General features: G+C 34.8%; 1 protein-coding gene across 1 annotated transcript; it reads left to right on the plus strand.

The window, feature by feature from the left end:
• Positions 1–4,823: 4,823 nt before the first annotated feature.
• LOC124632012 (pickpocket protein 28-like) lies at positions 4,824–11,131 on the plus strand. Its single transcript, XM_047166666.1, has 14 exons — positions 4,824–4,828; positions 5,201–5,371; positions 6,016–6,145; positions 6,797–6,903; positions 7,390–7,507; positions 7,743–7,894; positions 8,208–8,322; positions 8,410–8,502; positions 8,805–8,944; positions 9,170–9,300; positions 9,470–9,529; positions 9,780–9,957; positions 10,416–10,589; positions 10,856–11,131. The coding sequence occupies exons 1-14, from the start codon at positions 4,824–4,826 to the stop codon at positions 10,986–10,988; spliced, it is 1,707 nt and encodes a 568-aa protein (XP_047022622.1). The 3' UTR covers positions 10,989–11,131.
• The last annotated feature ends 523 nt before the right edge of the window (positions 11,132–11,654 follow it).

The following is an 11,654-nucleotide window of genomic DNA, read 5'->3' on the forward strand; positions in this document are numbered from 1 at the left end:
GTTTTATTAAAAAATTAAAACCAATTTATCAGATAGAATCTCAATGAATAGAATCCGTAATTGACAATACCTCTTGTCAGTTATAAATAATTGGACTGGTTTAAAATAGCCATGATTTCAGTGACTGCTTTTCAAAACCCCGCGTCCGTTGCACCTCCGCCGCATTATGCAATAAATCCCACTAACTTTGTGAACTAACTCGGCTGAATATTCAGAACGCAGTGTTTTATAAGAAAACTCATACTTCAGGACAAAGTTCAGGTCTTTGTAATGAAAACTTAATTTGTAAGGCGATGAGTCAGTGCACTCTTAATGTTTGAGGAAAAATTAAATTCTAAGTTACGTCAAGTTGTGTCACTCGCATTATCTGTGAATAGAAAAGGATTAATTTTCAATCATTTTTACCAAATAAAAACAAAGACAATAATCAGACAAATAAAGAATGATGTCTAACTACATTACAACTTATTGTGGGTTAAACCCATAACTAGACCTATTATTCAGCTGAAAATCATTACCATTTCACATCTGCATATAATATCAGATGTATCGACGTAATTTGGTACCTACTAATTGTGATATTTAATTGTTTCATCCAATCAGGATTTACCATTGTAAATCTACAGATCATACAAATGTTAACACTGATACAATAATGGAACGCATATCGTATCGAATAATATTCAGCGATTAACAAAATAGGCACATATTTAAATACTCAATAATAATAAATTAATGCAATTTGATTTAAGACTTTAATTGAAGCGCCCGCTCATATAATTGGGGCGACACACGGAGTAAGGAAAGATGAGCGGAGATGCCATACTGCAGGTAGGTCAGGCGCCTTTAAGGCGTGACCAGTTACTAGGAGTAACGAGACATTCAGGTTCCTTGTCAAATCAAAACCAATGTCTCAAAGATTGATCTTGATTGATTGGTCATTTTATTTTAAAAATAGTGGGCGGGTTCCATAGAAGACGTGTAAAGGTGAAGCTAGTAACGTTCGTCGTCTCCCGAACACCCGCATTTTGGCGCTACTTTATAAGGGATATTTTGCTTTATGACATCTCCGCTAGTCATTTTGTTCTCCATGGGGCAAAATAATTGCTCATGACGTCATCAACTAAAATGGACGCGATTATAACGATAATTGGCAAAAATTTGATGAACGTTCTAGATTAATTATGTCAATTTTGATAGATTGTTATTATAGGACATTTATTTTTGAAGGTTCCGTTCCACATTATTACGTTCAGTACGCACGTTCAGTAATGCTAATTGTTTGTACTGAAATAGGCAATTACTTTATAGACTTTAAAGATAAAGTATATGTAGAATGGCAAAACGAAGGAGGTTCCAGTTTTGTTCTGAGATTTTGATCTAGCCTCACAAATTCTACTGAGCGTATAATAGGTATTATAAACTTATATTATAATTTTTATAAAGTATAATATCGTTCACATTTTATTCATGTTTTAATCTTTTTTCTACCCTGGTCTTTTAATTTGGGTTTGCTCCAATTCATATTTTCATCTTCTAAGAAAAATAACAAAAAAGAAAGACCTTCTGAAGCCAATTAAAAAGTACACAATATATCCGCACAGAATTAATTAGCTATTCATTTATAATGCGATTTTTGTTGGACGAACTCCAGCTAAATTAAGTTTAGGTGGCACTGTGCCTTCATTAAGATGTTTCTTAAGATAGAACTCTCCTGGGATTTCCAGAATTTGCAGCAGTTTTAAACTTACGACGAAAAATACGAGATTTTATCTGTTTCTACCCTTTGGTAGTAGATGGTATCAGGTAATTAGGTAAAAGGTTCTCACACACATTTGTGAATATCTTTGCAGTTTGATACATCGTTATTTATATCTGTTTTTTTAAGAAGCTAAGTCTGCACTTCAAGAAAAACTTTATACATTTAGTCGAAACTATAATAACATTAAGATGTATTTTCCTATAAAGTTACTGAATTTTTCAGAGGGTTTATACAATTCTCACGTTGTTCATTAAAATTGGTTACTGGATTTAAATAAAGCACTTTTTGTTGGTAAATAAATTCTGTCTATACCATGTAAAGAGGTACTCAGTAAATACTTCAAATATTTGAACATCGTATATTTTCATCATATTACAAGCTCTTTAAATTCTCTAATTGGCATGGCAATCATTAACGACAACACCCATAGTTAATAAAACACGAATAATTCTGTTAGCACGGCGGTACACCTAATTTGTGTTCAAATTATTTTGCGCCGCTCCAATTACTCAAAGTAATTTGAAGAAGATGCTTTCTAATTTCCATTAGGGAGCCGTTTCATTGGACATAAAACCATGTTCTTGTTGGAAAATAATCGCCATAATGGTTTATGCTGGGATACAGAATAACTAGAGCTAAGAACAAAAATATTATATTTATTTCTTTACACGGGATGCTAGTTTCTGTGACTTTTTTAAATAAGACGTTTTACAGGCAGGTGAGACATAAAGCTAAAGTTGAATTTGCTTGTAAAAGTGCCTGAACTATTTAATTTTAGCTATGTACGTATAGCTCTCTAACCGCATTTCTGACATATATCTTGATAGTAAATCCAACTTTTTATCTATATCCTCGTAGGACTTAACCGTTTTTTTTTTTTTTAATAAAGCCTTACCGCAGACTTGGGGGTCCGCGCTTTTATTTACATTTTTACTTAATTATAATTTTTTGCCGTCTTGGCCTCACAAACTTATGTCCTACATACTACGACGTATAAATACGTAAATACGCGGTGGACTCACATAGTCTTAAGACTATGTGAGTCCACCGCGTATTTACGTATTTATTTTAATATTTATATATATATGTATACAGAAATTTTTTATTACTTACACAATACTTAACACTATATTCATGGACTTTGGCAACTTAGTTAAACACGATTTTGGGACAGGAACGGATTGGGGATTGGTCTCATTTCCCGCTAGCGACTAGGGACTTTGCGAGTGCTAGTAGGGCTAACATGACAGTGGAGTCTCGATGTTGCATGGACTTAACCGTTTAATAAATAAGAATATTTAAAATACCTTTAAAGATCAAATGCGTGAACCGATTATAATAAAATCTTTTAATTGCTTTACAAATATATCAAACCTTGGAAAACAGTAAAAGTAGGTATAGTTAGACGTTTCAAGCCAGTTTTTACTTAATTACACTTAGCGCCCCCAGAAAACGTGCGAAACCGATAGAAACTACTAGAATAAAGTGGAATAGTAAAGGATAAAAGTCATATTCAGTCACACTAAGCCAGCCCTACCTAGCACTAATAAATATTGCTGGTTTATAGCATAGTTAGACGAAACGTGTGGTAAAATGTTAATTAAATACCTGAAGCTTTTAGTTTTTGCCACTTTATGGATATAAGAAGGATGGGCATGAAAATACGAAGTTTATCATAAACGAAATAGGTTCAATTTAAAAGCTTCTAGCCTTAATGTATTTTATCAAATGGTAACTTTTATAAATGTTATTGATGTGAAGTACTTAAAAAAGCAATGGACTTAAACTTAAATTAATTAAACTTCTTTACAATTAAGAAATACATTTTTAATACAATCAAGTTTTCTTAAAACCTAGTATAACATGTCTCATCAAAGTAGAAATAAAATCAATCAAATTAAATGGCAAACAATAAGCACCTCGATTGTAGAAGTTCCACTAATATAAAAAGTCGAATTAATCAAAAATATTATTGAGAGTACGTTTTTATAAATATGTACTCTCTTATGTTCTCTCTTATGTACCCTCTTATGTACTCTCTTATGTAATCTTTTATGTTCTCTCTTATGTACTCTCTTATGTACTCTCTTACGTATTCTCTTATGTACTCTCTCATGTTTTCCTCTTATGAACTCTTATAAACAAAAGGTATTGTTTCAATATTTGGGCAAATTATATAATTTACTCTTTTGCAGTGGCATTTGAAAATACCATAGAGTTTGTACAATGATCCTTTTCCATATTTTTGAATAAGTTTTGACTAGCACCTAACTTTGCAAGAGCTTAATCTTCACTTAGAGACTGATTCTGTTCTAAGAAAAGGAAAAGAAATAAGGTTGGATCCATTAACTTGAGATAAAAACGTCATTGTTGCATTAGTCACGACATGAGACGATCAATTACTTGTAATACTTTGTTAAGTTAGAATATCTTATATCAATATTATGTTAAAATTTTTTGTATAATTTTATGTGATCGAAAATAGTTTTTAATGTAATTGTGTTTTATGAGTATTAAACATACTTCAATAGAATATTTTATTATGTACCATTTTAAATGTAATAGGCCAGACTTTTTTGAAAAATTTAAACGTTTTAACTTATTGTTTTTAACTGGAATAACTGAAAATTCCACAAAATTTACCTTAAAATCTCCACCTGAAACCGCAGGGCTTATTAGCTATAAATAATAATCTATTTGATTGTTTAAAGCTTAAGCTCTGTTCAAAGTCCGTTTACTTTGCAAAATTTGAGAATTTCCAATAACCGCAAGAAAACAAACGGTTTTGAGAGAATCAAAATTCTGATAAATGTTTACCAAAAAATTCTGAGTTGGGTATTACTAGTTTTACGACCGCGTATGCACAAAAAGTTCACAGAATATCTAGAATTTATCCTAAAAAAATCCTGTCTAACTAGTTATGTAGATGAAGCGGTCGCTGGTTTTGTGGCCACTCAATTAGTACTTGTATACATTATTACCTCTGCTCCGTGACTCCACGCAAAACAATAGTATCGAATACATAGCGGAGTTAAATACACGTGCCAAAACTTGATAACAAATGGAGTGAGTTTTATTTTTGTATTTCTAGCTTTTTTTAATCTGCCTTTTTATAATATTAAAATCTATCGTTGTTATATTTTTAAGCCAGGGACATTTGATTTAATTGTCTAGACGTGCTCATTAGTGATTAGATAAATGTATTTGTTTTGGCGGCACTTTCGTACCTACTACTTTTACTAAGCATTTCTTTAAGTTAAGAAGATGCGAAATGGTTTTATATAACTAAAGCCCAAGTTCACCAACACCATAATTTTTTTTAGATAACTATTTACTTTGAAACTTGAACTTGAAAATTCATAATAAATAGTTATTTTAAGAAAAGTTACGGTAACTGTGGTCGGTGAACTTGGAACCATTTTTTTTTGTTTCTTTCAGTACCGATAAAGGCACAGTTACACAAACTAGTCCAAGTAAAGATGAAGAACGTAAGCTCAGAAGAAAAAGACAGAGACGTCAATTTGGCAATGTGTGCGTCGAGTACACGCAAAGCACATCGCTGCAGGGCCTGCCGTTCTTGACTAAGGAAGGACTTACTATGACTGAGAGGCAAGCACTTATTGTTGAATTTTATAACATGGTGCCAGCTGTTTTCCGCGGTTTTACCGCGTCCCGGGGGAACGTCTTCCCGTTCCTGAAGTAAATATAGCCTATGTTATTCTGGGATAGTGTAGCTTTTTAACAGTGAAAGGAATGTCCAATTCGGTGCAGTAGTTTTGAACCACACACAAATAAAAAACTTATTATTTTATTTTAAATTTAATATTTTTATTCAATGTTTTATAATAATTGTATTAATCGATGCTGGTTTTATTACCAATGCGATGGTTTTCCTGCTATAATCATAACATCATATCGCACTGTATGAGCTACTTTTTGTCCCAGCGCAAAGTAGTTCCCTTGGGACGCGAGTGTAACCGCAGGCCGGAGCTAGTTAAACATAATTCTAATGGTTGTTATGGTCGGCGTTATTTAATAAATTCCTTTTATTTATTGCGGAAATCAACCTTGAGTGTCATAAAAACAAATAATACATTAGTGTAAAAAAAACGAAAAATCACTCTAGTCATGTATGAAGACCGGGAGTCAAATAAAGACTCTGAGATTTTCTTACATAGATAGTTACAAGTGATGCTAATTTAGGCGTGTCAAAAAGTTGTAAAAGTGTACACTTCCATTTGGTGTGATTTCAGAATATTTTGGCTTCTCACAATTATTGCGAGTCTCATAATGTGTGGGTATTTGATTGAAGATGTATGGACCAAGTGGCAGACCAGTCCCGTCATAGTTACTGTGAGCGAGCAACTTGTTCCTGTTATAAAGGTTGGTTATTTAAACAGTAGGCTCATTTTTCTCATACAAATAACTACATAGACTACTGGGGTACTATGGTTTATTTGGAGCTGAGCAGTTAAAATAATAATTGCAGTACAGAATAACCATCAAACTTCCCAATCCCAATAGTATAAACATTGGGATCTCATTTGGCTTTGCCCCTAAGATCCTAAAAAGACCAGGCTTAAAATAAAATCTGAGAAAACGAACGTTTAAAACCAAAATAATAATAGTGCTCGCAGTTTGCTGTTTTGGCGCCTGTTTGACAGTTCAATCATTATTTTAACCGTCAAGGTTATCGTCAAAATCACGACCCGCGATAACGATAGTGCTCTTTATAACTCAGTTAGCATGTTAACCTAAAATTATAGATAAATGAGCAGTTGATTTTAAAGTCTATATCTATACCTAATATCATAATAACGACTTCCAGGCCGATTTAAGCCACGGCGGCTGTTCTCGTAAAAGGAGATCAGCCAGGTGCGCAGGAAAAATTATAGTGCACAGACGTAGGTGCACTCACTATTCCTCTACTCTCATAGCCCGGTGGGACGGAAATCCGACACGACCGAAGAAAGATTAAAACTAAATAATATCAATCATTAGGTATTTCTTGATAATAATTCAAGATATTTTCAGGTACCTTTGCCGTCAATTACAATTTGTCCTCAAGCAAAATGTAAGTTGTCGGTTTATAACTACAGCCGTGTGGTGGACGATTATGTCCATGGTCGGTATTCTAAAACGTGAGTAAAGTAATTTCAAGTCAAAACTATTTTAATATTCCAAATAAGAAAGGTTTAACGAGGCATCTACACACAGGATGGAATTTTAATCAGGGCGCAAACTTTGTCAACTTATTTTTAAATAAGTTTTATAGATATATTTTTATTTTGTTGTGTTTTAGTAGAAAAAGGACAGCGAAAGATGTATATTTTGTAACCGATTGTATGGTCACAGTCGTCATGATGCAGATATGTTTTGTTATTGATTCTGAACCACCAGTTTTTTTTCCACTGCTTTTGTGTACTGCAAATTCATTCCTATATATTAAAAGTATAGACAATTTGGGGACACTCAAACTACGCAGTAGGGGTCCGTGACAAAAAATATACCAGAAGCATGATTTTATATGTTATTGTTTAGCGAATATTCACATCATATCTGGAGTTCTAGTATATACAAATCTTTTGAAAATGCATTAGGTAAATACCTATCTTATTATCTTTCAGACCCCTGGAAGAAAGGTATAAGTGGTCGGGAATTACTCTACTTTGTCCCAAAAATATGCGTACTGGACCCAGGACTTCTAGGAGACAAAACTCTACTACAATGAAACAAATAAATGAGGTAATTATCGACTCAGTTTACTAATATGTAAAGTCGAAGCCAAAGTTTGATTGAACGCGCTAATCTCAAGAACAAGCTGTCTTAATTTAAAAGTGCTTGATGTTAGATAGACTGTTTATCAAGGAAGGCTGTGACCTACTTTTTATCCAGGTGCAACTTCGCCACCCCGGAACAGTGGCCAAACTGCGGGAAAATTGGGTGTAATTCTGAATTGAAGATATTGTAATTATTTCAGGTAGCCTTAGACTACAGGGACGTCTTTAAGTTATGCAATATAAACGACGAATATGCGGACTGTAGAGAACTGTTTTCGAAAGTGCTGACAGCTTCAGGAGTCTGTTTTACAATGAATGTGTTAGCAGCCGAAGAAATACTACACTTGGAAAAGTAAGAAAAATAATTTTCGATCAACAAGATTGTTGTAGGTTTAAAATCATGAACAGATAGTCTCACTACAGGCTGCTTTTCATATGAAGAAGGAATAAGCGTTAATCATCACCCTTACTCCAGGTGGAATGGCGATTTTAGACTCGTTTCTTCAAGTCCTTCACCTTTACTCAGGCATAGGTGTCCAAGATGTACCTAATTGAAATCAAACCCGCACTTTCGTACCTGAGGCTAGGCTACTAGGCTTTAACCACTAGACCACAACGACTTTTTGATATATATTTTATAGCAACTATGATTTTGTTTGTTCTAGATTACAGCAAGATTTTTCATATTTGAGTTCTACAAGGCCCTCGCAGAATTGGTCGATTGAACGCGGATATCTGAGTGGATTCGATTCTCAAGAAGTTTACCCTATTCGAGGATTGGTACATAAGCTTTATGTATTCTTTTTAGTAAACTTAATTTTTAATGTTTTGAAAGCTCGCTTTCAACTGGTTTTCATTACTTTGCAGGCATCTGATACTAGAGCAACAGTGACCATAAAGTTTCAGCAAAGATTGGACGACCACGATGGTCTATGCCACGGCCCGTCTCCAGGGTTCCAGGTAAGTCGGGAAAAAGAGGTACACATAATATAACAAATAAAATAAATGTGTGGGTATGTAGCTATTATAAATTTTTCCTCATGTTAGTCATTACAGTCCCCCAGAACTAGACCGATTAAAATTTTGTTAAGTATATTTCAGTGGGTTTGAAATTACATTTCAATTTGGTGCTGCCGTTACACGGTAAGTCTGTATACAATTGTTGTGCTTTCTCTGCAATTATTATGAACAACATATAGGGCCTAGTAGTTGTACATTAAATATTACTATCGTGAAGTAAATAGTGTATTTGTTTGTTTCAGGTGCACGTGCAGCACCCGGCGGAGTGGCCGCAGACCTCGCTGTACACACAGACCCTCAACGTCAACGAGCAAGCCGTGCTGGCGCTCAGCTTCAGTATAATGAACACTTCGGAGGCATTGAGGAGTTACCGGCCAGAATTGTACTTATGATCATTGTATTTATTTATTAGTTTTAAAATTCGTTTACGCACACCAGATCACTTGGATCCTTAAACTTGGATGTATCCATGACAAGAAACTGAGGAAAATACTGTAAAGTGTGTGCAGCAATTTTCCGAGCCGCCATAAACTTTGACGAAAACTATTCAGTGTTACCTGTGCAATGAGTTTCTATCTTCTATAACGGGCTATTTTTTTAATTGCAGACGACAATGCTATTTTCCTGGAGAACGTCAGTTGAAGTACTTTAAAATATACACAGCTAAGAATTGTAGAGTGGAATGTTTGGCAAACATTACTTTAGAGCTTTGCGAATGTGTTCCATTTTATCTGCCTCGTAAGTAACTTTTTTTTTAATCTAGTTGTATACCTACAATGTAAAAAAGATTGGAATATAGTAATCCTCTTTCGAGTTAATAAGTGTGCAGTTACCTTTCTAGACAAAACCAACGGAACCACAATGCGCAAGGCAAAACTTTTTTCAAATAAATTCCCTTCTGTTTTAGATAACGACAGTGACCAGATTTGTGGAGTAACATACAAACTGTGTACAGAAGCAGCGGAAGGTACTAGTAACAGTTTTTGTATAAAATACGTTTCTTGTACAAGTTCTCAGTGCATGATAAAAGAACATCATCATCTCCCGAGCCTTTTCCCAACTATGCTGGGGTCAGCTGCCAGTCTAACTGGATGCAGCTGTGTGTCAGTGTTTTACAAGAAGCGACTGCCTATCTGACCTCCTCAACGTAGTAACCTGGGCAACCCAATACCCCTTGCTAGGACTTAGCACGACATAAAAGAACGTAAATGTTTCAGAAACAATGGCACAACGCGAAGCCAATGTCGACGCGCCGGATAGATGCAAATGCCTCGAATCGTGCAATGCAATAACATACGACTCACAACTCCTAAGAACTGGTCGTTACCAAGATATCTGGAATCCTTCACTTCAAGGCAATAACTTTTATGAAACATTACCTCAAAATCTATCGGGGTAAGCTCATTTTAAGATTTGATTATTTTTTTGTCATGAATAGGCTTCGAAATAACTGAACCGATTTTTTTAAATTCTTTAACTGTTGACCAACTTCACTATGCTATATTTTATCCGGGTAAGGTCAGTAGTTCCTTCGAAACACGGGTGAAACCGCAGGAAAACGGGATGTTTCATACATCTGGTATAACTATAAAACTTTCTCGACCGAGGCCCCGGGTTTGATTCCCGGTTCGGTCGATATTTGTGTGATGAGCATGTTTGTTGGTCGTGGTCTGGGCGTTATAATATGTATTTATAAACATGTACATATAAGTAGCTATATGTAGTTAATCAGTTGTGTTAGCACCCATAACACAAGTTAATTCTTAACTTACCATGGGGCTAACCGACCGTGTGGGAAAAGGTGTCCCGACATTATTATTATAAAAAATAAAAAAAACTGTGAAATGTTTCAGGGTCCATTATTCAGAGCTGAAGGTATTCTACAAGAGCCCGCAGTTCATATCGATGCGTCGATCGGAGTTGTTCGGCGTGACTGACTTCCTCGCCAACTGTGGTGGTCTACTGGGATTGTTTCTCGGTTTCTCATTCTTGAGCTTGGTGGAAATCATATACTTTTTCACACTCAGGTAAATTGAATCTAACCCTTTATGATAAATTGTAATAAAATGTTTAAAGCTAAGGGCTATTAGACTAGGTTTATGTAAAAGTACTCTATTCGAGTCTTACACGACACCACTCGCAGCCGCGGTGGGTGGTTGTGGTAAAAAAATCATACCGCTCGACCGCGCGTTCGGGCGGTTTTCCAGTAAAAGGCTGATGCAGGTGATGGTGATGGTTCTATGTGTGAATCACCCTAATTTCATAAAGTAAAATAAACCGTTTTATACTTCAGGCTCTGCTGTGCATTAAGAAAGGATCGAAAACAACAGAAAAAAAACTCCTTGGAGAAAAATGAAGGTCATGAATTAACTGAAGAGTGTTTGCCATCGGTTTGTAAAAAAACTCCAAATTATCGTATTGACTAGAATCATATTTTTAATATTTAACCTTTACTAAATAATTATTTTATTACTTACTCAAGTTTAGGCCTAAAGTGTAATTTTGAGTCTTGTCTAGTCCCATGTGCCTATACATTTTATCTTGATTAAATAAATGTGCTTATAAAGTATGCCAACAGAAAATTACTCATTGACCCATACCTAATCTCTCCAAGGCATCTTGATTTCGGAAACTATTCTTACAGCCAATCCTTCGTTTTCACACGGATTGTATTGCAAGGTGATAAATTAGTCTGACAAGGTGCTTACCCGACTACCGCTGAATATGTAGTAGTACTCCTAAATTAAATGACACTGCTCTTTGATAGTTAGAAATGAGATATAAGTACGGGATACAAAGTAGAATATGGACAAGGAAATTATATGATCATAATTATCAAAATCATATTTGAAATGAATCCGCAGAATATTTAACAGTTAGGGGAGAGTCATTTAATTTGTTAGAGAGAATGAGCTAGTCTTGTGGCAACTTATCAATCTCTGAACCAAAACTATGTGTAATTGTGTATCAGACCTTAGAATATAATATTGTTCGTCGAAGAAACTTAATTAAAGTTGTAGAAGTTGTGATATGTATCGGTGATCACGGCCTAATAAGTGCGCAGTCATGTGCAATGGAGCAACTTTCGCGTA

The sequence above is a fragment of the Helicoverpa zea genome, chromosome 7 (genome assembly GCF_022581195.2).
Source record: "Helicoverpa zea isolate HzStark_Cry1AcR chromosome 7, ilHelZeax1.1, whole genome shotgun sequence".
In the NCBI taxonomy this organism is placed as follows: Eukaryota; Metazoa; Arthropoda; class Insecta; order Lepidoptera; family Noctuidae; genus Helicoverpa; species Helicoverpa zea.